General features: G+C 31.5%; 1 protein-coding gene and 1 long non-coding RNA gene across 3 annotated transcripts; one reads left to right on the top strand and one right to left on the bottom strand.

Moving 5' to 3' along the window:
• Positions 1–3,568: 3,568 nt before the first annotated feature.
• Positions 3,569–6,643, bottom strand: LOC133807001 (uncharacterized). The gene is made up of 3 exons (XR_009879104.1): positions 6,515–6,643; positions 6,298–6,390; positions 3,569–3,698 (listed from the first exon to the last, which is right to left on the bottom strand). It is a non-coding gene; the product is annotated as an uncharacterized LOC133807001 (long non-coding RNA).
• Positions 6,644–9,619: 2,976 nt separating this feature from the next.
• On the top strand, positions 9,620–24,973 carry LOC133803953 (uncharacterized). Of its 2 annotated transcripts, none has more exons than XM_062242097.1 (17): positions 9,620–10,196; positions 10,288–10,437; positions 10,562–10,678; positions 11,025–11,192; positions 11,285–11,536; positions 11,640–11,734; positions 12,002–12,086; positions 12,206–12,418; positions 13,585–13,644; positions 14,608–14,687; positions 20,527–20,816; positions 20,907–20,998; positions 21,094–21,223; positions 22,396–23,528; positions 23,625–23,926; positions 24,222–24,389; positions 24,497–24,973. In XM_062242097.1, the coding sequence occupies exons 1-17, from the start codon at positions 9,903–9,905 to the stop codon at positions 24,588–24,590; spliced, it is 3,723 nt and encodes a 1,240-aa protein (XP_062098081.1). In that variant the 5' UTR covers positions 9,620–9,902; the 3' UTR covers positions 24,591–24,973. The 2 variants fall into 2 exon arrangements, with proteins under 2 accessions (XP_062098081.1, XP_062098080.1); XM_062242096.1 differs by having other exon boundaries at positions 20,494–20,816.
• Positions 24,974–25,552: the final 579 nt, after the last annotated feature.

Here is a 25,552-nt window from a genome sequence, read left to right as displayed (position 1 = left end):
TGTTGACAACCTAATGAACTGTTATACTGTTCTCTTTCTTAGTCTTAATGCCAAGCTTGATGAAGAACATAATATAGTTATCAAGCCGACATTCAAAGTCTACAAGTCAAAAGAAGAGCCATTATGTGGTCTTGGGGGCCAAGAATACATGGACATCCAAAAAAGTATGTTTGAGAAAAATCAAACAATACCTCCTGAATTATGGCCCAAGCCAGGAGAAGACGCTCCTTAGGAGACGTTCCCTTCTAACTATACTCGAAAAATAACGAGGGCCCTTGAAGCCTTTCATATTTCAAAAAATGAAACAAATCAGGCCACCAAACTCGAAGAAACTTTAGAGCAAAAATATCCGTCACTATACAAATTGACCGACACTGAAGGGGTAATTTTGCGAAAAAATAGTTACTTTGAAGATTCTCAAGACCCATATGCTGACACTACAGATATGCAAGATCCTTATCTATTCCAGTACACAGGAAAAGAATGGAACATGGGGTATATAGACTACGACGCCTGCCTTCCAACTGACAGTGATCAGGATGAAGAATAACCGACAGGATGGAACCCACTTCATGACGACGCAACATATGACTCTGACTATGAGGCCAGCCATGAAACAATCTTTAAATAAATATTGTATCTTTTAGCCTTTGTTCAGGGAATCTTATCCCTTATCTTTATGCTTTTATCGTTTAGCCTTTATGCTTTTGTCAGGGAATCTTATCCCTTATCTTTATGCTTTTGTCGTTTAGCCTTTATGCTTTTGTCGGGGAATCTTATCCCTTATCTTGTCCAGGAGAATCTTATCCCTTATCCTATCCCAACTATGGTTGGTTTTGACTTGGGTGGGTTAAGTTTGTATGTTTGAGTACATGGCTATATAAGGCCATCATCTCTCTTGGTGTAGGGTAGAGAATTACGAAGTAATAAAATATCAGAGTGTTTCTTATAAAAAATGTTCTTCTAAATCCTTCCTTCTGAGATTTCTAAAGTAGAGATAGTATGCAATATGGATCATATCTGAAGGCAACTACTGTTATAAGTTTTTAGATTAACCTTCGAGTTAATTGATCTAGCAATCTCTCATTTATGATCGTAAGTCATGCAATTTGGAGTGTAAGTCGTGCAAATCCGTGTGAGAAATTGTTGGGTTTATTAATTCATTAGTTTGTCTAACTAACTTATAGCAGGAACACCTTAATGGTATCAAAGCATAAAGTTCACTTCCTATAAAGAAATGTTGTGTACATTGGAGTCATCCTGAAACCACACAATGGACAAGAGTTATGTGAGGAGATATTGCGACAGTGTAAGAAACTAAGAGGGGAAGGATCTCGTGGAAACCTCTCCAAGTAAAGTGCAATATTTTGCGTGGAATTTTTATTCCCCAAAAAGGTCTCCACCATATTGAGAACACTTCACTAGATGATGATGATAATGAGCTATTTATGGTCATCGCTAGATAGTATCCACTCTTGATTGAGTAGCTACCATGATTTGAAAAGTGTCATAGCCAAGAATCTATTGAGATTGGTTAAACATAATGGTTAAGTTGTTTTGCACAATAAGGTCCAAGATACTGAAAGGTTTCATTTAAGTTGAAGTGAAATTTGAGATTTTGTGTTAAGCATTAATAATTGATCAAATTGGGTTTGGATTGATATAATGAGGTACATAAACAATCTAAACATGTTAGGAGCAATTTGGAAAATTTGGAGGTGATTTAGGCATGTTGAGATGGTAAAAAAAACAAAAAGGACATGTGTTGCATCGCCTATCCAGATGCGATGCACCGTAGGCATTTTTGGCCTATGCTGAAAACTAAGTGACGATCCATCGCCTCCTACTGATGTAGTGCAACTTATTTGGGCTCCAAAGTTGCATTTTTTAAAGTATAGTTTGTGGGAGTTTCCTAGAACGATGCTAACTCTATATATATGGGTTTTATGAGGGTCCAAAAGTCTTGATCACACTTTTTAACTCTCTAAGAACATTCATTTTCTCCAAGAAACTCACCAAGAATTTCTTGACTTGTATGAGTTTCAAGGGCTTGTTTAATCACACTTCCCATTCCATCTTGTAGAAGTTTCAAGCAACTTTGAGAAGACTTGGAATAGATATTTTTGACAGCAGTACTCCTTGTGTATAAGCCTTGGGATGTTCACTTTGGTTTCTCCGATTGACATATGATGTTTTGATTTCGTTTTTTACTTTCCCATTACTTTTTGTCATTTATCTTTTGATAGCTCCATTATATTTTATGTGGTGATTCCATTTATCTAGGTGGTATAATTTCACTCTCAATTTATGCCAACTTCTATATTCTGCTTTATTCTTTGAATTTTCAAAATCTGCATTCATACTATGCATGTGATTCTTAATTAGTCTCTAAGATTTGTATTATTGACTTAATTCTATTTAATCATTGTTGATTTAAAGTTTGTAAGCCATAAATTCCCAACATGGTCAACATGTGAAAAATAGCTTAATGGTATTGACAAAATAAGTTAGGCATTTGACATATTTAATAAATGTTAAATTAAAGTCATGTTCCATGCTCCAGATGATTAAATGAGGTCAGATACTCTTAGAGTTTTCGTTGGATTGCTTGAACTTGGAAGAAAAGATGGAGGTATCTGTATCCAAGGATCATTGAAGGCGTTTGTGTCATCTCCATTACCTGTGCACTTTCTTAAACCCTTTCGTTATAGGTCTCTTCCCCACAAGATACTGCGCCAAGTCAATGATGGGTAATGAACTTTTCTAGCATCTAGGATACTTGAATTTTGAAAGTATCTAGCCTTTATCACTTGAGCAATAATGGAAGATGGATTCATCAATATATGTCAAGCTCGTTTTGTTAGTAAGGCTTGGTTATATTGGATAAAACTCCTAAAACCCAATCCTCTCTTGCCCTTAGGTCTATAAATCTTGTCACTTTATTACATGTCTAGTTTTAAAAAATAAATACAATTATTCAAAATAAAAATGATAATGCAATTATGCATTGGTGCAATAACAAAATAAATTAAAATACGAAAATATAACAAATTTATACAATAAGCAATATAGTAATTTTATGCTTAAATCGATTTCCACCCTTCCATTTATCTTTTTAATACTAAACAAAGGGATGGAGAAGTACCTTCTCTCCTTCCTAACTTACCAAACAATATAAATGATTATTATTATTCATTCCATCCTTCCTTCTCTTTCTTAAGTAACCCATCTCTCATTCTCCCTATTTTTCTTACCACAGTGTTAGTTTCTTGAGTCTTAAATGTTTATTTTATCAAGTTTATTATAAGTTTTAGTTATATGATGGAGTAGAAGTCTTTGAGTTAAAGGAGATTTCAAAACTCTATACACGATTTCTTGCATTTAATGATGAATACTGTCTTCTATTTCCTTTAAATCAAGTTATTTATGTTCTTCTAAGATAATCAGGGCCGTCTCAAGCCTATTAGGGGCCTAGGGAAAAATTTCAAAAGGGGACATTTTTTTTCTAAGAAAAATTCAATAAACATTTAAACTTTAAACATAATTAAAAATATTCAAATATCAAAATTCTAAATGTAATTTAAAAAAAAAAAAAAAAACTTAAGGAACATTATTCAAATATGTAGATCTATTCATCCAACACAAGTGACTTTTCTTCTTCACGTTTTCCTCAACGAACAATCTTCAAATCATAAAACCTAATAAGAAGATATAGCAACAAATGAATTATTTAAAAATGTATCTTTCTTGCTTTTTGAGAGGCAAATTTTCTAATCAAATCATTGTAATGAAGTTTATTTAGCAATTTGTTTTCGATAGACAGCATAGCTAATCCACTCAATCGTTCTTGCAACATGGTTGATCTTAAATATGATTTTATCAATTTCAATTTTGAAAAACTTCTCTCAGCAGAAGCAACAGTCACTGGAATGGTTAGTAAAATTCGATAAGCAATGAATGCATTTGGAAAGGAACCAATATTTTTTATGTAATCAAGTATTTCAATTGAGTTACTATTTTCATTTGGAAAAATTTTCCTCAACACTTTTAATTCTGAAAACAAATCTAAACCATCAATATCAAACAATCTATTGTATTTCAAAACATCCTCAAGATTTAAAGAGTGATCTTTCAAACCATCTTCATCCAATACTTTTAGTTTCTTCATGTTGAACAAAAAACCAAAAATATTTTCATACACATGAAATTGTTCAAACCTATTTTTAAGTGAACAAATAATTTGGTCAATCAATTAAATAAAATAATCAATTCGAAATGATTCTTCAGCGAATTTAATTATATCTACAAATTAATCGTTTTTCACAAAATTTAGGCTCTATTCTCATCTCAATTGCAATTTTTTTAGCTGAATTCATAGCAACTACAAATCCATTTTGCCTATAATCTTCAAAATAAGAAAGGAGATCATTCAAATCTTTTATAGCCTTGTCAATGTCCATGTTCTTACTTTGTAAATGTTTACTAATTGAGTTTATAGGAAATAAAATATCATACCAAATGGTCATGCCCAACAAAAATTCAAAATTCTCTAATTCATAATTTACTAGACTTGAAGCTTCACTCTTTATTTTAGGATCCTCACTTATTTCTGCAAGTTCAAGTAAAGCATCTCTTATATTTGGAGTTTGAGATATAATTGCCTTAACACTATCAATGTGACTTTCCCAACGAGTTTGAGACAATGATTTCACAGTAAAAGTAGATATATTATTTTTCAATATTGTCCATCGTTTGGTTGAAGAAGATAATAATGAATATATGCGTTGTAAAATACCAAAAAAAGATATAGCTTTAACACAAGAATTAGCAACATCACAAATCACTAAATTAAGATTACGACAACCGCAAGGTGCATATAATGCTCTAGGATTTATATCTAATAATCTTTTTTGTACACCTTTGTACTTTCCTTTCATGTTAGACCCATTATCATACCCTTGCCCTCTTATATCATTGACGTCAAGTTTCAAATTTTCAATTTCTTTTGCAAGTTCATCAAAAAGACCTTTTCTTGAAGTATCCTCCACATTCAAAAATCCCAAAAAATATTCTTCCACTATTATTGGACTAGATGAAATATCTACACACCTCAATATAAGAGACATTTGTTCTTGATGACTTACATCAGGAGTACAATCAAGTAAAACTGAAAAATATTTAGCTTCTTTAATCTTTTTCAAAATTACATTTTTCACTTCATTTGCCAACAATTGTATCAACTCATTTTGAATATTATGTCCCAAATAATGATTATGAATTTCACTATTTTGAATACGTCGAACATGTTCTTGCATTATTGGATCAAATTCAGCAATCATTTCAATTAAGCTCAAAAAGTTTCCATTATTTTCTTGATAGATCTTTTCATTACATCCTCGAAAGGCCAAATTGTTCTTAGCTAGATTTTTGACAATTGCAATTATTCTTACTAAAACATTTCTCCAATGCTCTTTCTCTTTATTAAGTCTTTCTTGAGCATCTTTATCAATTGTGTTTGTTCTTTGATAATCTCAATTTCAAATCAATCCAAGCACTCATGTTAATTATGTGATCATTACTTGTTTCGTGATTCTTCAACTTATCACCTAGATGTCTCCAATCTTTAGTTCCTTTGTTGCCCAATTGATTTACACTTACCATATTAGATCTCTTGCCAACCAATTTACAACAAAAACAATATACTTTATCAAAATCTTTTGAATACACTAACCACCTTCTATCATATTTTTCTCCATTTGACAATTTAATAAGACTGAAATCAATTATTATTCGAATTGGACCATTTTCTACTAACAAGTCTATTAGTTTATTATCAAGATTTTCCCATCTTCCCGGATCATAAATATAATCTAAATCTTCTTTAAAATTTCTAGTTTCCATGATCTCTACAATTTCAATATTTTCTTGACATTTTTCAATTTCCTCAACCATCACATCATCACATATTTCATCATCTACTAAATTATCTAAATTTATTGGTTCATTAGTTTCTTTACTTGAGTTACTTTCATCTTTTTTGTTAGTGACAACAAATTTTTCTAAAGCTCCTCTTTGAGAATTAATTAAACTTTCTATTCTCCTTTTTTTTTTTTAAGTTTTTCATTACCCGACATATATTTTCTACTAGACATAGTTGTTTCAATTTTAGGCACAACAAAACAAAACAAAATCACAATGATTTTAATGAAAAATAAAAAATTAAACTATTATTGCATGTAATATAAGAAAAGAGCACTATTACTAATAATAAAAAAGTATATGAAAGAAAGATATAACCTTGAATTATTGCAAATAAAAATAAGTATTCTCTCTTGAATCTTTTCTTTGAATTTTGAAGTTTCCTCTCTTGGAATATTGTAGATAGAGAACCTAATAAAAAAAAAAAAAAACCTTCAAGTATATATATATATATATATATATGTATATGTCAACAATATCAAAATTTATCACATAAAAAGTTAAAAGAAAAAAAAAAAGTTGAATGAATATGTACCTCTATCTCTATGAGACTATGATGATTTGTTTCTTGTATCCAAACTCAATGCCAACTTGCCAATCTCAAGAATAAATGAAAATTTTACAGCACAAAAGATTAAAAGATATATAGTGTGTAAGAGGTTAGAGGAGAAGAGAAAGTTGATGTAATAAAAATAGAAAAAATGAACATTTATATATATAATGGTTTGATTTGAATTTGGGCCTTTGGCTGATATTAAAAAAAAAAAAAAAGAAATTAAGCTTCTTCCAACGGTTGAGACTTTTCATGTCCCAACCAATTGCATTTCATCAATTTAATTACAATGTGGGCTTTTAATACTATTGGTTGGGTTGGGTCTTGTCTTGAGAACTTAAGTTCCATTAATTTTTTTTTTTTGTTGGGCTGTTCATCAGCCAAGGTTTGGCCCGAGACCCCAAATAAAAATGGTGGAGTGAAAAAGCCTAATTTTTTGGGCTGTCGTGTAAATAAAAAATAAAAAAAAATAAAAAATTAAGAGGCCTTTTGGGCCGAGGGGCCTGGGGCAGTGGCCCCTGCTGCCCCACCCTTCAGCCGGGCTTGAAGATAATTATTACCATTATTATTTTTATCTTGTGTAGATGATCACTACATAAGACATAACATTAGTCTATAACCACTTTTAGATTCTTTAGTTGTAATTGTTTCGAATTCTAAGTGTCACTCATAAAATGTGATTATTGATTAAATCAAAGTTTTTAATAATTGTGATGAATAATATAATCTAGGTTAAGTAAATCAGGCTTGTTGAATTTATTTTTTAGATTATTATTTTTCACTAAATTTAATGCTTATTAGATTAAATCAATGGTACTTTTTTATTAGGCTTTTAGTGGGAATATGTTAATCAACAACACTTACATTTCTCTGGCACATAGAAGAAAGATTAGAGTAACATAACATTTTGTAATTTATGATTGATACTTTATTAGGAAATAAAGAATGATATCATTGTTAATGATAGTATGATTGTTTAGTGATAGAGAAGTAAATTCTTAATTATATTTTTTTTTATCATTTTTGACTTTTTGTTTTGCAAGTTAATGATTAGACTTTCTGTTTTGTCAATTGATAATTTGGACCATACGTTTTGCAAAATAGAACAAAATGATACCCTAAATTTGATTTTTGTCAAATTATTTTTTAATACGACCAAAGTACCCTCAAATTTTATAACTTCATGAATTTTTAAATATTAAAAAATTAAAACTAAATTTAGATAATGTAATTTAAAAATTTTAAAAATAAAAATAAAAAATCAAACAAAAAAGTAAAACTTAAGCTTTACCCTAACATAATTAACTAGTCTAAAATCTTAAATAAAACTTAATAAAAACTAAAACTAAAATAAGCAACACTTCCCTAAGATTTTCAAATCTCTTTTTCTTTTGTTCAAACAAAAATTATAACCTAAAATTCCTATATACAAGAAGAACAATAATAACACAAAGAAGAATACTATGAACACAAAGAAGAACACCAATAACAAAATGCTTATAAGTATTAATTTGTAAAACTATTCACCCAGAAAAATGAATATAACTAAAAATCAAATCTAACAAAAAATTGTAAACCTAGATTTGTGTAAACCATTGACCTAGCAAAGTTTCAATTCCATTAGTAAATCAGACTAATGATTCTCAGCAGAAAAAAAAGGGTTGTTTGAGATAAAAGTTGTCGTCCCTCAAAGCTTTGCCTGAGACAAAAGTCGTTGTTCGTTTCTCTTGCTCCTCCTCGTCCCTCAAAGCTTTAGATTGAAGTCGCTTAAAGTTCTCATGAGATTGAAGACGTTGTCTTAAAGTTGCCTAAATTTTTGCTTGTTGTGAAGCTACCGAGGTCCCCCTGTCCATTGCCTAGATCTATCACACCCCAAATCTCAAACCTCAGCCCAACACCCTGTCCCATTACCCATATTCGTGACACCCTGACCGACCTTAGATCTCAAACCTTAGACCAATGCCCTGCTCGTCGTAAAGCTATCGAGATCCCTTCATCCATTGCCTAGATTCGTCACACCCCTGATAAAGATAATGTTGATTCACTATTCAAAAATAAATCAAATCCTATTACTAATGAGGATATAGGCAATAAAGAAAAAGAGCAAGAGAATTGCCTCTCTAAACGGTCAAAAAATCCCATGATATTTGCCAACCCGTTGGAAACCAATATAGCAATCTGTTATGCTATATCTAAGGGATTACCATCTTCTAGAATTAATAAAGCTTATATCTAGGAGTGTATTTGGTATATTAACGTTGCCCTTTATTGTATATACATTTTGTTTATATGACAAAGAAAATGGTGAATAAAAGTTGTTTTTTAATTCATTGCTTTATCAAATAGTAATTTCTTTAACCCCAACCAACCTCAGATTGATCTCAAACCTCATCCCAGCCCCATCTCACCCTAGGTTGTCACCTCCATCTCTGGCTTCAAATATTGTGGTAAGGTACCTGCAAAAACAAGATGGAAGAAGAAGATGACTGATTTAAGATTTTGATTTTTTTTTCTAGAAATAAGGGTTTTGATTTTTGATTAGTTTTATGTTTTATTTTAGTTTTTTATGTTAGTTTTATTTTTAAATTAAAATTTAATTTTATTAAATATTTTTATTTCAAATTCTATTTTTAATTAATTCAATAATTAATAAAAATAAGGATATTTTAGTTTTATTGAAAAATTATTTAACTAAAATTAAATTTATTATATTATTTTATTACATTTTGTAGAATGCGAAGCCTGAATTATAATTTAACAAAATAGATATTCTAATCGATAATTTTTTCATAACATATCATCCAAAATAATATTTACTTTTTATATATATATATAAAAAGTTAATATCTTATTATATGCAGTTCTCACCTAAAATTATAAAATATCGAACAAACAATGATCGATCATGCACGATGATAAGTTTAACAACAATGTGATGAATTACTAACGTTACAGAACGATGTGACGAATGACTTAACAACAATGTAACCACCATCTAACAATTCTTCTATTTTATTGCTATAAAATGACAACTCATTCATTCTTTTATTTTTCTAATCAAATCATATATACTTCACTATTGAAAGTTTCCTTATAAAACAATTTATTTTATTTTTCACCGTGTTAATGTTGTAATTATAAAAAAATATCTACCTTTTGTCAAAAAAATAAAAAAATCCACTCGAAAAAAACGAAACAAGCCGAGGATGGTTTGGGCGGGAAAAAGGTAGTTGTTCCCTCCAGATTACAAATTTCAGTGTCCCAGTCACTCAGTCAGTCCTTTCGTTCCTACATTTCTCTTTTGTTACACTCCTCCCCCAAATCCCTAATTCCTCGCCAAAACCCTAATTTCCAAACCCAACAACCTCAAATGATGACCGTCGATCCCAACAATTCAGCTCCGCATGAACCCTCGGTGCCGGAACTCAGCCTCGGTGAGTCCCCACTGCAGGAGCAGAGGTCAGTACGCCGGCGATTGGTTCAAGCGACGTTGTTCCCACTCAAACCCAAGCCACAAGATCGTCAAGTTAACGAAGATCTCAAGTGCGAGAGGGATTGCGATGAGATCCTGGATAGCAAGGACGAGGAGTACTGTGAGAGCCAGAACAAGAGAAAGAGAAAGCCTAAAAGGAATTCAACACCTCCAGAAAAAGCATCTGGGAAGGTGAAATAAAAAATTACATGAATTTTTCTTTTCTTGTATTTCAAATTGAGAATTTGAAGTTCTAATTATGTTGTTATGGCGTTTTCGGTAGGCGAAAGGAAAACGATCGACGCATAATGTTCCGCAGAAAAGTCCAACAAATGTACAGAGCGAAGATATAGCTGTTGTTAGCCCTGATAAAGAAGCACAAATGACAACCCCTAAAGTAAAATTAACTGCTGAGGGAACAGCTTCTCGAAAGGTAAATTACATGAATAGTAGTTGTGAGGATTGAGTCCGTGTCTTTCTTTTCTTCTTCTTCAAATGATGCAAAACGATATGCCAATCTGAACTTTTAATTATTCTTTTCATTGCATTTTTGGCAGGCGAGAGGAAGAGGGTCTGCAAATAGTACTCCAAAGAAAAATTCAACAATTACACAGACGGAAGATGTAACTGTTGTTATCCCTGATTTGCGGCTAGAGGCAAGACTGACAGCCCAGGTTAGTCAATGTGATTTCTTGCGTTAAGAAATGTTCACTGAGTAACTTGTCTCTTATCAATTGTTTCTTTTATAACCTTCAATACACTTGTAGTTTAGTTAATTTTTTTTCCTCATTTCTTGAATAAAATACAAAAGACCTATCAAATAAATCTCTTCTGAACTCTATCAATAATTGGCATTCTAGTCCCACGGCTTATTTGTCATTTTGATTGTTGCTCTTTATTTGTTATTATAGTACGGTGATATTGGTTTGAGAATTGCATGATTTTAACTTGAGTTATTAGCTTCGACTTTGACCTTACCTATTGATATGGAGCTAAGTTTCCTTCATTCACTTTCTACAGGAAAATTCACGGATGTCTGCAGGAAAAAAACTACATCCTTTTTTTTCATCTTGGAAGGAAGACAAGAAAAATCGAGAGGTAATTGATGTAGAGGGCAACAAATTTGCAGTTGGTAGGCAAAACAAAGAGAAGACTTTTACCCCAATTCATGTATTTGAAAGAAGTCAGGTAAGCTTATTTCAGGCTAGCTCTTAAACTGCTATTATGGTAATGGAGACTGCAGTTATTTTTCTGAGGTCTGTTAAAACTTTGTGCTACAGGATACTGACATGTCCCTTGACTGGGGAACCTGGAAATTTTCTGAGGAGATCTTTATGAAAAGTATTTGGGACCTAGAAAGCTCATGCCAATCTATTTTTGAAGGCTCCATTGAGTGCTTAAGTTTTCAAAAGTTTCATGTTATTTTACACCCCGACAATGCATCAAGTTTTCAGGATAAGGTTTTTTCAGATGACTGTGTTATTCAAGAAGATTGTATTTATGAAACATTGCCAACAGATGATGAAACAGAGGTATGCTGTCAGTCCTTAAATGATGCGGGTACTCTCAGTAAAGTATTGTTTCTTTTTTGTAATTGCCATCCTGTGATTCTCAATACACATGAATTATTGGCAGGACAGTGAGATAAATAAACTTGATTCCTTCGGTGAACCTGCTGGTGTGGTAAGAAAGCAAAACACTAGGAAGGAAAGTAGATTTCTTGAAGACAGGTAGATTTTATAATAAAATTGTCTATAGCTGTTAATTTTTACATTTTTTTTTTAGTTGACTCAGTATTAAATATGTTTCAATTAATTGTTTTCACCCATTATCTGTTTAATCATACGATATCTTATGTGTGTACTCTTTATCCAAGTTAGCATTGATTTTGTGAAATAATTATCATAATGTGTTTGAATAGGTATGCATTGTTCTTAGTTTTAATAGTTTAGCCTATCTAAAGATTTTATTAAGTTTATAGCTGCATTTTATTGCAGAATGAAGTCATACTATCTTGGTTGTGATAATCAACTAAGGAATAGCTTATGGACTTACAGTTACCAGCCAAAAACTGCCACGGAGGTTAGATATCTTGGAATATTTCTTCTGAGTAGTATATTTAGAAGTTTCTGCAGTCTCTTAAACTGGAGAAAATAAAAACATTTTCCTTTTTTATTTTAAACTCATGACATGATCTGTAGGTATGTGGTAATGCTGATTCTGTGAAGTTTTTGAGTGTGTGGCTACAACAATGGCGGGAAAGAAATTTTCAAATCTGCAGTGATCTTATTAATTGCGATACAAGTGATGGGCAAAAAGATGATTATATCTGTTCTGAAAGTGACTCTGATTCAGGAAGCCAATGTGAGGAGGACAAGCTGAAAAATGTCCTCTTAGTTACAGGACCAGTTGGGGTAATTACAAAATCTGCATTATCTTGTTACAATTATGATGAGTCATGGTACTTGGGTTTTGGAGGGAATATGCTCTACATAAACCTCTATATATGCTTGTTCAGGGTTCTGAAATGATTTTTTTATTAGAATTTTTTAAAAGTAGACTTAGATGCTGATAGTGAGAATGAAAACTGTACATGTTACATGTCATTTGCTTGTTTTTATCTTGACTTGAGTGGGGTACTGGGAAGATGAAGTGCCTAGAACTTGGGAAAGATAAAGCTTACAGTTAGAGGTGGCTCTTTTGCAGCTTTATGTTGGGAAGTTTCTCGTCTCCTTTATGCATTTATATTTCTAGCAAAAGTTTAAGCTTAATTTTATGTATGCTAATAATGATTGAGAAAAATAGATCTGTCTTCCAAGTTTTTCCCTCTTTTATGGTATAGATGAATTTATGTTGTCATTATTTGCCTTGCATCCATGTTTAAAATGAATTGAGTTGAGCACACTATTATATTTTTAGTTTTTCTTATTTTACACACACATATCTATAGGTGCACTCTTAATGGTTACTACCCATAGATGGTTATTTTAATATTAACTATTGGATTAAGATCAATGTTTCATATTTATAGTTGTTAATGAATATTTCTAAAAGTAAATGTTGATTTTTTCAAATTTTTGAAAGGGTTACCTGATGAAAAATGTGTATATATAATGAAAATATAATATTGTAAACTTTTTCATTTTTCAAATATATGTCAATTTTTAAATATAATTAGTGTTTCTTATTGGTTGAAAACACCATTAATTATGACAAAAAAAAACTAAATTCAAAATTAATATAAAAAAAAAAATATTTACCTATTGGTGACTTGCTATACAAGTCACTATGTTGCCACATCATCATAATTGTTAGTAACCATTTATGGGTAGTAACCATTGAGAAGTCTTCCATATATCGATATATATATATATATATATATATATTTATGCTTTTACTACCATACACTTTACAAATCTATTAATAAGTACTTGGAAGTATCTGAGTGTTGTCAATTTACATAGCTCTGACTTCCTTGTTAAGCTTTATATTTAGTGCATGGGGAGGTTTTTTGGTGGTTTGCAATGCCAATAGTTTTCCTATATAAGATCTATTACTCACAGTCTCAGACATCTTGCAGAGTGGAAAATCTGCTGCTATTTATGCTTGTGCGAAAGAGCAAGGATTTGAAGTTTTGGAGGTACTAAAATAATGGTTTTAATGTTGTCATCTTCAAAGATAAATTTTATTTTCTGAATCTGAATAAATGTGTGTTAGATTGATCATGGATACATCTGGTTGACTTGAAACTTGAATGTTGTGCGCTTGTGTATATCTGGGTACTATTTTATGTATGCATAAGGAATAATGAGAGCTTGATCGGATTGACTTTTCAAGTTTTTGTTTCAATAAATTGAAAATAAAAGTAAAAATGTTGTTTTGGTTTGTAGTTTTCATAAATGGAAAGCATGCTTGGCAAACTTTGTTAAATTATTTTGTTATTTATATATTTTTTTGGATTATTTGTTTATACAAATGAGTATATATATGGACACACATGTATAGTAACAGATACTCTTTGTTTTTCAGTCTGTGGAAAAAAAGATATTAGAAATTTATTGATACTACTTTTCTTGAAAATTTTGCTAACAATTTTTAAAAGTAAAACCAAACTTCCAATTATTTGTGTGTGTTTTTTTTTTCAAAAAAAGAACAGAACAAAAGTGAATTGCAGTGGCTTAGGGAAGGAGGCCTGTGACCACCCTAATTTTTTTTACAAATAAATTGTGTTATTTTCACTTTGCTCCTCACAAAAAGCTTATTTTTCAACAACATTCCTATTATTATTCTCATTTTTCCCCACTAAAAGTTCTACCCACTGTTTTGGCCTCACTACAAATTTTTGTTAGCTCTGCCACTATTGAATCCAAGCAATCCATGAATGTTCTATGGACTGACGTTAACAAGTCATTGACATGTTTGCTACGAGTAGCCACCAGATACATCTTTTATAAATAACCAACAGTTGATACTTGATTAAATCATCCTTTCATTCACCTTGTGGCTATTGAGTTTTGCAGACATTTTTGCTTTGGATTTGAACAGAAATGCTTATTAGAGGCTTTATATAATTTTTTTGCTTTACAATTGAATGTCTTTTCAGGTCAATGCATCTGAATGTCGAAATGGAGCTTATGTGAGGCAGAAGTTTGGGGAGGCTCTTCAATCACGTCGAGTTATAAGGTTCTTTTCATATATTTTCTTAGAAATGGTAGTTAGTTTTAATTCTTCTCCTTTTTTTGTAAGCTGTGTGATCTTTGTGTCTTTCCATACTTGATAGTTACTAAGTGCACTCTTTTCTTATATAATAACTTTCTCACATACATTTCTTATTTCCTCCAAATTTCAAAGTTTTCACTTTCAAGGAAGTTTGTCTCTTTGATGCTAATAGATATACAAGTGGTAGAAACATGGGGGACATAAATGAAAGAACTAACTCCATTTTTTTATAGAGCTTAATCTTACATTAGAAAGGAAGGTTTGTCAAGTCTTTGGTTTTGTAAATCCATAAAGCTACTGAACATACACAAAATACAACAATGTTCCAAGCTTTCGAGAGGCTTTGTCTCTCCCAATAGAGCTAGGCTCTACCAAGATTACCAAATAATCACATACCCACTTAAGGCCTTAGGAAGTCTATTTATACTCTATTGTTACAGCTGTACATGCTAACTAACAGCCCCAACATTACCCTTCTTCCTAGAGTAAGTATACTGAATTGTGGGCCCAACACTACCAGAGTTAAACTTATTCCAGTAAAGGCTGTCTTTGATTCAATGTCCTGAAAGATGCAGCTGTTCCTTTTCATCCATAGTTTCCAGCATATAGATAAGATAGCAACATTACAAACCTTCTTCCTTCTAATTGAGATGGGTCCTATTCCTTCCTCGCTCGACATAATGTCGTGACAATGATGTGGCCACACACACATCACTCCAACCATTGATGTTTTACGAGTACTTACACCTGAAGGAAATGCTAAATTAATTACTTTGTATTTTAAGAAAGGAAAAATACTATTTTGGCTCTTGTGTTTTTTACGAATACGCGATCAATTCTTATGTTTTGTTAAATGACAATTCAGACCTTATATTTTACAAAATGGATCAAAATAGTACTCTAGACTTGATTTTGGTCAAAATATTTTGAATTATAAGATCAATTCTCGAGTTGTTAGTGATGTAATGAGTTCAGATAAGTGGAGAAAATGGTCGAAGAACTGAGAATGAAAGAATATATTTGAAATTATTTTGACAAAAATTGGGTATAAGGTACTATTTTGATCCATTTTGTAAAATACATGGTCTGAATTATCATTTAACAAAACACAAGAGCTGATCGCGTATTTGGGAAAAACAAAGTGGCCAAACTAGTATTTTCCCTTTAAGAAACAATCAATAAGACTATCTCCAATGCAAGTGCCAATGCCAAATTTGGAAAATAAGTGACTAAAATTTGAAGTTTTTATAGCACTTAGCATTATGCTCCCATGTACAAAGTACACAGGCATTATGTAAAAGCTATTTGGAAGTAAAAGTTATAAAAGTTAATATTATTCAATAAATGCATCATAAATTATATTAGAATTGAGTTTTAATATATAAATATAAAAAAATGAATTTGATAGATCAACTTTGTTAGATGCATAACATTTATTATTGCATCAAATTTGGTACGACTTTTAACATTGTATTGGATGAAATTTTATTTCTTTTTGGGTTGAAATATGTTATTGTCACTAAGATTTGACATTTCATGGAAGATGGTTTAAAGTAAAATATAGGTGTTTGTTTTTATGTTGCGGTTTCAATTCAGACAAGAACATAGTAGAATCAAGATCCTCTGTCCAATTTTGGTGTCTCAATTCATGTCCAACCAATGAATGCATGTCACATCATTTAAAACTTTAAATAAAAATGATACAATGGGAAAATTAATTTAGTAATTACCAAATTTAAATGATGTAGCATGCCTTTATTGGGGCACCAAAATTGGATAGATAATCCTTATTCGAAATAGTAATGGTTCTAGACAAAAAAAGGTGAACTGTTGAAGGTTCATCTAAAATACTTGATTTTGCTGTATCTTGTGGAGGCATACATGGCTAATTGTAAAGACTGTCAAATGTTTTTTTTCCTTTTCTTTCCGTTCACTAATTACATGAGAAATTGACTAGTTGTATCTTAGAAATTTAAGTCAAATGGAATAGAAAATACCATTGATAGTGATCTACTTTACCAAGATCATATTAATAATGCCCACATGTACAAAATCTTGTTAGTTAACATGACCTTCCATATCCAAATCATAAATAGTTTGATCTGGTGCAATAGGTATGTCTTTTGGTTTTAAAAATAAATTTATGCGATTGATAGATAGTAAATTTTTAGAAAAGGCAATAGAATTCATCTGCACCTTAATGCATTTGATGGAGTTCATGGATGATCCAGTGGTTGATAATTTCATTTCTCATTTTGTAGTATTTATATTTTTTAGAGTAAGTGGAGGTTAAAATACTCGATGTTTTAAAAATGTTGCACTTTTCTACCTAATCTTTTTTTTTTTTTGGCGTTAAATACTTCAAAATGTTATATTTTTATATCCAATTTTTTTTTTTGGCGTTAAACATACCTAATGTTTTTAAAATGTTGTACTTTTATATCTATTTTTTAAAATTATTTTGAGAAATAATAAGAATACAGAGAAAAAATATAAGGCCCTGATTGGTAATGTATTCAAATACATTTTTATGATTTTGAAAACTTAAAATCTGTGGGTCCCACAAGAATATGTGATTGACAACTTGTTTTTGGAAACCAAATCCAAAACAATATTTGGATTTTGTGTTGTAAAATTGAAAACGAAAAAATCATGTTTTCTAACTTATTTCCCAAAATTCTAAAAATAATATCCTCTCTCTTCCCTTATCTCTCTCTCGGCAACACCAAAGGAACAGAGCCCAACTCCATCTCACTTGCTATTATCCTATTTCTTTCTTTAAATTATTATTATTATTGTTGTTTTCCAAATGATTATTATATATTATTTGATTGAATATATTATTATTGATTATTATATATTGTTTGATTGAATATATTGATGTTTTTAGTTTTATATATTGAGCATGGATGATGAGTTGTGTTAGATTCATGCATTATTACTTTAATTTTTTTAAAAAATCAAAATTAATGACAATGCAATATTATTATGAATTTAACCAATGCACTATTATTAAATTTTAATTTATTAATATAATTAAATTTTACTTAATTAAATCTATTGATAAATCAAAATTTAATATTATACAACCTATGTATATAAAATTAAAATAATATTAAGATTCAGCTGAACCACGTATTTATTTTCTGTTATATTTTCAAATTTAATACCAATCACAGATTCAGTTTTTTAAAACTCAAAAACAGTTTACTGACATTGAACCAATTACATTTTCAGAAACATGTTTTTAGTCACTAAATTCAGATTTTCATTTCAGAATCTCACTTTTTAAAAATGCAGTTTTCTAATCGCCAACCAATCAGACCCTAAGATTTTAATTATTTTTAAAATTTTAAATTATTTTCACTTTCAAAATAGTAAAACAAATTAAGATTAGTAAAATTAATCAAAATAATTAAACTTATATTTTTCTTGTATTTTTTTAAAAGCTTATATTTTAAATTGATGAAAATATATAAGTTTTTAATTATTTTAAATTATTTTTATTAATTTTAATAAAACATTTATTAATGTTTAATTTAAAATAGTAATTTTGAGAAAGAATAAGAAAGAAAAAATAATTTAAAATTTAAAAAATAATTAAAATTCTATATTTTCCCTCACTTTTCTATTATTTATTAAAATAATAAAAAATAAATATAAAAGTGCAACATTTTAAAAACACTGAGTATATTTTCTGAAAAAAAAGTCTGAGTATAAAAGTGTAACTTTTTGAAAATATTGAGTATTTTAGCTGCTATTTACTTTATTTTTTATTAATTATTCTGTGAAGAAAATAGAGAAGAAAAACTCTATTTTTCTATGTACATAGAAAATTTGACCATATATGCATTCTAATTGGGCATCTTTAGAAAATATATCAACCTTAAAAATTATAGGCAAAATATGCCTTACAATTTTTGACAAAATTCCCCTCATTTTAGCACTAGTGATTTTTTTAATGTTTCAATAATTAAAAATCCAATCCAAAATTTAGACGCAAGAAAATATTCACTTAAGACATTAATATATAGATTTTGAACACTTTTGTACGATTTTTTGTCTTGTTTTGTTTGCGTTTCTCTTCAAATTTGAAAAACTACAAAATTTTGAACAAAACGATTCTCCAGTGATGCTACAACGACAGTCCCTTGAAAACTTGTTTTTTTAGGCCAAAAACAATTCTACAGTGATGCAATTGCTACAACGATGGTCCTTTAAAAAAATTTAATGATTTAAATCGATACTCCAATGATGCTACGATGGTTCTTTGAAAACTTTATTTTTTGAGGCAAAAAATGAAACTTGATTTAATGTGGTCATTGCTGTAGGATCACATGTGTATTTTCAAGAGACCATCGCTATAGCATCACTAGAGCATCGTTTTTGGCCTCAAAAAACAAGTTTTCAAGGAGCCATCGCTAGAGCATCGTTTTTGGCTTAAGAAAAAGGTTTTCAAGAAACCATCGTTGTAGCATTGCAAATGCATCGTTGGAGCATTGTTTTTTATCAAAATTTTGCAGATTTGAAAAGAAATGCGAACAAACCAAAATATCTTTTATACAAGTGTTAGAAATGCATAAATTAGTGTCTTTATTGAATATTTCTTGGGTAGTTTTAGATTGGATTTCTTCAATCATTAAAAAAAAATCATGGGTGTTTCAATGGTGATGGGAAGTGGCGGTGATGTTAGGTTGGTATGGATTTGCTTCGAATTTGGAGGGTGGTTGAGAAACAATGAATGTTTAGAGAGATGGGTGGTTTGAGAGAGAGTGGAAGGGTGTTTGAATGGGAGGGGCAACTTTGACCGAAATTGTAAAAAATACATTTTGTCTCTAATTTTTAAAGTTGGCGGCCTATTACAATGCATATGTAGTTAAATTTCCCTTGTAGATTATTTAGAGAAGTTTGACAACAAATCTGCCGCTAATTCTCCTTTACTACATGATCAAATAATCCCATAAAATCAGAGATTTAAATTTAAATAAAAAAAGTAATCACATTAAATCAGCAACGAGATTTCAGATCTGAGAGAATTCTTCTTTATTGTCAGAATCAACCTAAAAATAGAAAGAGATTTCCTAGCAATAAATTTGACATTCAACATATAGTTTATCTAAGAGTAATGCTAGGCATACGCTTATTTTACACATTTAAAATGCACACAATTATGTAGCATGTATCTTAAACCACACAGAAATAGTGGATCCCATTCTCAAAAATTTAAATGGTTTAAGATGCATGATTGTGTGCATTTTGAGTTTGTGAAATTGGTGTGCACCTATCATTATTCATCATCTAAATATGGGACAAAGTCATGTGTTAAACCTTGTTAAGCTTTAGTCAACATGTACTGTCTAGAAAATATGGTTATAGCCCTGTTGGCGAATAATTAGAGGGACACTTTTGACTTGAATATTATTTTGATTTGATCTATATGACTTGGGGGAATAGGTGACTAATTGTGGATAGCCGTAGTAATATAACTGTGATGGGCAATGGTGGCAATTAGTTTGTTCCAATCGCTTCTTCTTTCTGCTCCTTATGTTCATATGTAACCATTGCAATCATGTCTGATATCAATGCATTCTTTGCAACAATTTTTTTATTTTCCATTTTTAAGACTAGAATTTACCTCTTGGTGAGGAGTTTTTTTTTCTTTCTCAAGTGTGTTGCCTGGCATCAGCCTTAAGCATTGCTTGGCAACATATTTAACAGAAATAAATCTATTTTTCACCCCCATCATGTAATCCTTTTGGAATCTGTACAGGTCACTAACAAATGCTGCTGGTTCTTCAAATAGGCATGTTCTGATGCCCTCTGCAGCTCTGGTCAATGGTTCGGCAAGTCAAGAATATGATGTTGGCATTGCTGAAGTGATAGCATTATCAGATGAAGATCGTCATATTGAAACTGGAGTATCTGGAATTTTTTCTCACGAGGAGGCTGGAAGTTGCTCTTATAAGAGTGAAGTTAAGCCTTTAATTCTTTTTGAGGATGTGGATATCACTTTTCTTGATGATCGAGGTTTTATGGCTGCAGTGCAACAGATTGCTGATACTGCCAAAGGACCCATAATATTGACTAGCAATAGTAAGAAAATTTCATTTATAAGTTGTTTTGCTCTTGAAATTTTGGGTCAGCAGTTTCTTTCAATTAATTATTATTGGTGTAAACTTCTAGGTCACAAACCTCTACTGCCAGATAATTTAGACAGATTAGAAATTTGTTTTTCACCACCATCACCGGAGATGCTGCTTTGCCATGCACATAGGGTATGTGTTTGCAGTTCTTTTTCTCTGTTCAACTTGTCCTTTATTCGGAGGTACTTGAATATCTTTTTCAAATTCAATCTACTACTGCGTTGCAGGTTTGTGCTGCAGAGAGAGCCAACATCCAACCTCATGTCATAGAGCAAGTAATTGATTCTTGTCAGGGAGATATACGTAAAATGATTATGCATCTTCAGTTCTGGGGCCAGGGTAATAGCTCTAAGAAAGGTTAGTAGCATTGTGTGTACTCTTGTTTTTATTGGATTAACAAGTTTAAATTTTTTAAGAGATTTTTATAGATTCAGTGGACAGTCATGCAACTTATATTAAACTATAATCATTGACTTGTGCAAATTCATTTGGTAGGTTCACTTTCTAATATTCTGCAATTAATTCTCGTAGAGCACATAGCTTGAACATAATTGAGGTTACACTGTTTAATGTACCATGAATTGTAACTGGAGATTATGATTTAGGAGTTCAAGTTGCTACCAAAAATGAAAATGCCATGCCAATAAAAGTTACTCTTACTACCTATGCTTTTTAATCAAGATCTGGATGTCTGGGGTATTCTGCGGCTACTTTATTATATGCAATTACTCAGGGGTTTCTTCTAATCTAAGGTCTCATGACGAGTGTATTACAATATATATATATATATATATATATTTGATGTTGGAGAATGTCTCTTATTTTTTTTGTTCTTCATAATTTGTTTGTATTGCAGGAAGGGGGTTTGATGACTTTATTTATTAAAGGATTTTCTTTATTGTTTACCTGTACTGTAAATTGGCAAAAGTCTCATTTTATTCTAAACTTTAATGCAGTAGCAATAGTTTCTGTTATTGCTAGAAAGTTCATCAAGTCGTTAGCAATTTATTCGCTAAATTTATGGGGAATATATACATATACATATATTTTTCTACAAAGTCAATTACTGTACTCCTTTCCTTTAAATTTGACTGAAGTCTCGTTTTCTTGATCTTCTATTAAAGATTTCATATGAAATGTTGAGGAAGCTTCCTGCAAATTTTTTTACCGAGTTAAGAAGAGACTACTGCTCATATTTTTAAAGTTTCGGAATTATAGGAAAGCGTTTGCAATAATTTAGTGACCAGCTATATAGAACTAAATCTTCGATCGACAACATAAATTTAATAATTTTGGTAACTTACCTAAACCTTTATTTCGTTCATAGGTTTTAGGATATTGGGAACTGAATAAAAGGATTTAATTTAAGGTATTGAACCACTGCCAGAACGTAATAATTTGCCTGCTTGGTCCATAACAATTTCCAAGAGCTTTTATTGAACATATCTACCGTGCATGTGCTCTGCCTTCTGTTTATTACCACTCTACTGGAGGGTGTTTTTAATATATAAGCTCATTTGTCTGTACAGGTAAGAAAAATCAAAGGGCATATGGATCACTTCTATTTAACCTGGAGGCTGGCCATCAGATACTTCCTAAATTAATACCCTGGGACTTAAGCTCTGAGTTATCAGAGCTAGTTGAGAAAGAGATTGCTGAGTCGTTATCCAGGGAAGATAATTCTAAATTAATGGATATAATCGAGGACAAGCATGCAATACCATTCAGTTTTGTGAATAATAATGTTGAAACAGAAACTATAGAGGCAAAGAAGGAAGCAATGTTGAACCTCAATTGCTCAGTCTATGACTATGATGAGTTTAGATCTCAGCTTGATACTCGTGAGGTTTCTGATAATTTAGATTCCCCATTTTCATGCATACGGCAGAATGTTCGAAAAAAGCATGACGTAGTGTCTTCTGATTCTGAAGATGAATTTGTGGATAATGGATGTCCCATGTATTTAGATGAAGACACTCACAATGAACCACTATTTGGAAGGAGCCCATTATTTAAGGAGCAACCTGGTTCGGTTGCAGCAGATGTAGATGAAAGGCTTTATCACCATTCAGACTCTGCTGGCTGCATCCCCTTAAATGGTGAATGCAAGTCAGTTGATGTGTCATGTGTGCCAGAATCATCATTTGTTCCAGAAACTGAAATTAACGATTGCAGGGAGCAAGATGTGACGGATTCCTGTGGTTTTGTTGGGGATACATTGGAAGAAGTTTCAATGACCAACAAGTTACTAGTTGAAAATGAACATGTTGATATAACAAAACCAGAAATAAAAAGAGATTCCGATACCTTGTTAAGTAATCACGGTGTAATTGCCCAACTTTTCCAACAAGAGGAGGTGGAAGATTCTCAAAATGAGCATGTAGAGGCTGTTGCAATAGGGTATCAGAACAATCAGATTTTGGATGAGTGTAGCCGAATGGATTGTAGCAGAACTTTAAAATGTGTAGAGAAGCCTAAACCCTTGTTGGTGCCTGATTTAGTACAACATTCATGGAACCAACTTCGTAGGCGCCACACAGATTTATCCCAGTATGCGAGTTCAGAAGAGGATGCTCTCCAAGTTGTCCAGCTCACTCATAAAATGACTAATCTAATCTCAGACACAGATGTTTTGCTTCCTGACCGTCAACCACTAACAAGTGTAAGTGTCATTTAACTTTAAAGCTGAAAATTAAAAGGATTCTTTTCTATTCAAATTATACAGTTTAATTCATGATGGAATTTTATACCACTTCAGGATTCTTTGGAACCATCAGTGATCACGTCTGAGGAGTCAGATGCATACAGTTCTTTTAATAAATCTCGGTTTGCTTCCACAACTGCACAACATGGATTTTGCTTGTTTGCAAAAGACATTGCTGCTGTTGGATCAAGGATGGGTTCTGCCTGCACTGTTGATCTCACCTCAATGTTGGGCTGTGCAACTGGTCCGCTGGCTTTGGCTAAATTAGCTGAACAGGATACGGCAACAAGTAGAACTACATGGACTGGAAGAAATTCAGAATTGAACCTCGCAGAAACTGATGTTTCTTTTAAAAGGTATCATACTGACCTTTCTTCTTCTCACATTAATTATCTAGTTACCTTTAGACTTGCACAATAGTCTTCTAACTCTACGTTCACGTTTTCTAACCAGTACGTAATGAGCATTAATGGAAAGTAAATTAAAAAAATAAATAAATATGTGTGACCTATTTTTTTTAAAGGATCCTACTAAAATGTTTGATTGGTCAATTATTTTTAAGAATAATATTTAAATAAATAACATATCTCATCCTTCATAAAATTGTTTATACTCTGACATAACTGTTGACACTGGATGCCTGCAATGCAGCGAAAACAAATCACACCTTGTTGATGTGGTTCAATCCATTGTTCCTTCGAAATCTCTTATGACACTGAAAGGTTCAGCGTGTTATGAGTATCTTTCTTCACTGCGTTGCATTTCAAAATCAGAAGCTTCTCGATTATCAAATGACACTGGGAAACCTAGGAAACGCAGGTGTGTACTTGTGATGTCACATTTTTTTTTTCTCTAGTCTCTGTTGAATATTTTTACACTACAACCCTGCGCAATAGTTGATGTAGTTGGATGATGTGTTAAAACAGGAGGTGGGTTGATCGGCACTACTTAAGTACTGGTACGCTGATGTTGAGTCCTGAAGAAATATCGGCTCTTGGTAAAATGAACATGCCTAAATAAATTTTTTCTCAATGCTCGGGTGTAGTTTGGAGTTTTGATTTCAAAGCAAGGAAAACTAACAAAGCTGCTGCGGCAACTCTGCCTCAGTGATTGGCTCTGCACAACGGCAGGAGAATTGAATGTGGTATGTTTGGGCTGACCTTCTCATTTAAATTAAATTAATTAGTTACTTAGTAATTATGATATTGTCTGTGTCAATGGCCGGCCAGCCAGCCAAAGTTTTCTTAGATTGGACAATAAGAGGGTATGAATGTGATTAGCATTTTAAGCTATGGTTAGATCCCATTTCTCCCCAATTGTACAGTGCTTTTGGTTTTAGCGAAAGTGATTCTTTGTATCGGTACTAATTATAAGCAGTATAACCGAGGTGGTTCTTTCTGGCATTCTTGAGTGAAGCTTGTAGACTTGGCATAGGGGCATGGACGAACAAAAAAAAAACCTGAAATAATTTGACTATTTTTATCTCATAAATTGTAATAAAGAAAAATATTATTAAAAAAAGAAAAAGAAAGAAGATTTGACCTTTGAAACTAAGGCAAAAAAGTAAACGCAATGTTAAAGCATGCCTTTGAAGCTAAGGATGTTGCTTTCTGGACTGGTGGGGCCCTCTTTGTTGCGTGTTCTTGTTATCATGCTGAGATGCCAAGTCTTGTATAATGTTTTCTTTGCTGGTGTTGTTCCTCTGCGTTAGTAACTTTTCCTTTGAAAATTAAGAAAAACACACAATATTTAAAGAATTTTTTTTTTAAAAAAAAATTGGTCATAAAATACCATATGTCAAAACTTAACAATGGCTTCTTATATGGTTACATCCCAAAACATCATAATTGAATACGGTTGCAAATATAATCGGTGTTGCCATTTTTATTAGTATGTTTTCAAAATTAGGTACGTTTCTTTTACAAAAGTATGATATTTGCAGTATTTACTTTTTTTTTCTTTCAAATTTATCTTTTCTCTTT

The sequence above is a fragment of the Humulus lupulus genome, chromosome X (assembly GCF_963169125.1).
Source record: "Humulus lupulus chromosome X, drHumLupu1.1, whole genome shotgun sequence".
Taxonomy (NCBI): Eukaryota; Viridiplantae; Streptophyta; class Magnoliopsida; order Rosales; family Cannabaceae; genus Humulus; species Humulus lupulus.
This window is presented reverse-complemented; position numbering and strand designations above follow the sequence as displayed.

Coding starts and splice junctions, on each gene's coding strand:
- LOC133803953 (XM_062242096.1), top strand. CDS start 9,903: ATGATGACCGTCGATCCCAACAATTCAGCTCCGCATGAACCCTCGGTG. Junction 14,688..20,493: donor CAATCACGTCGAGTTATAAG/GTTCTTTTCATA, acceptor GAATCTGTACAG/GTCACTAACAAATGCTGCTG. Junction 23,927..24,221: donor ACTGATGTTTCTTTTAAAAG/GTATCATACTGA, acceptor CCTGCAATGCAG/CGAAAACAAATCACACCTTG.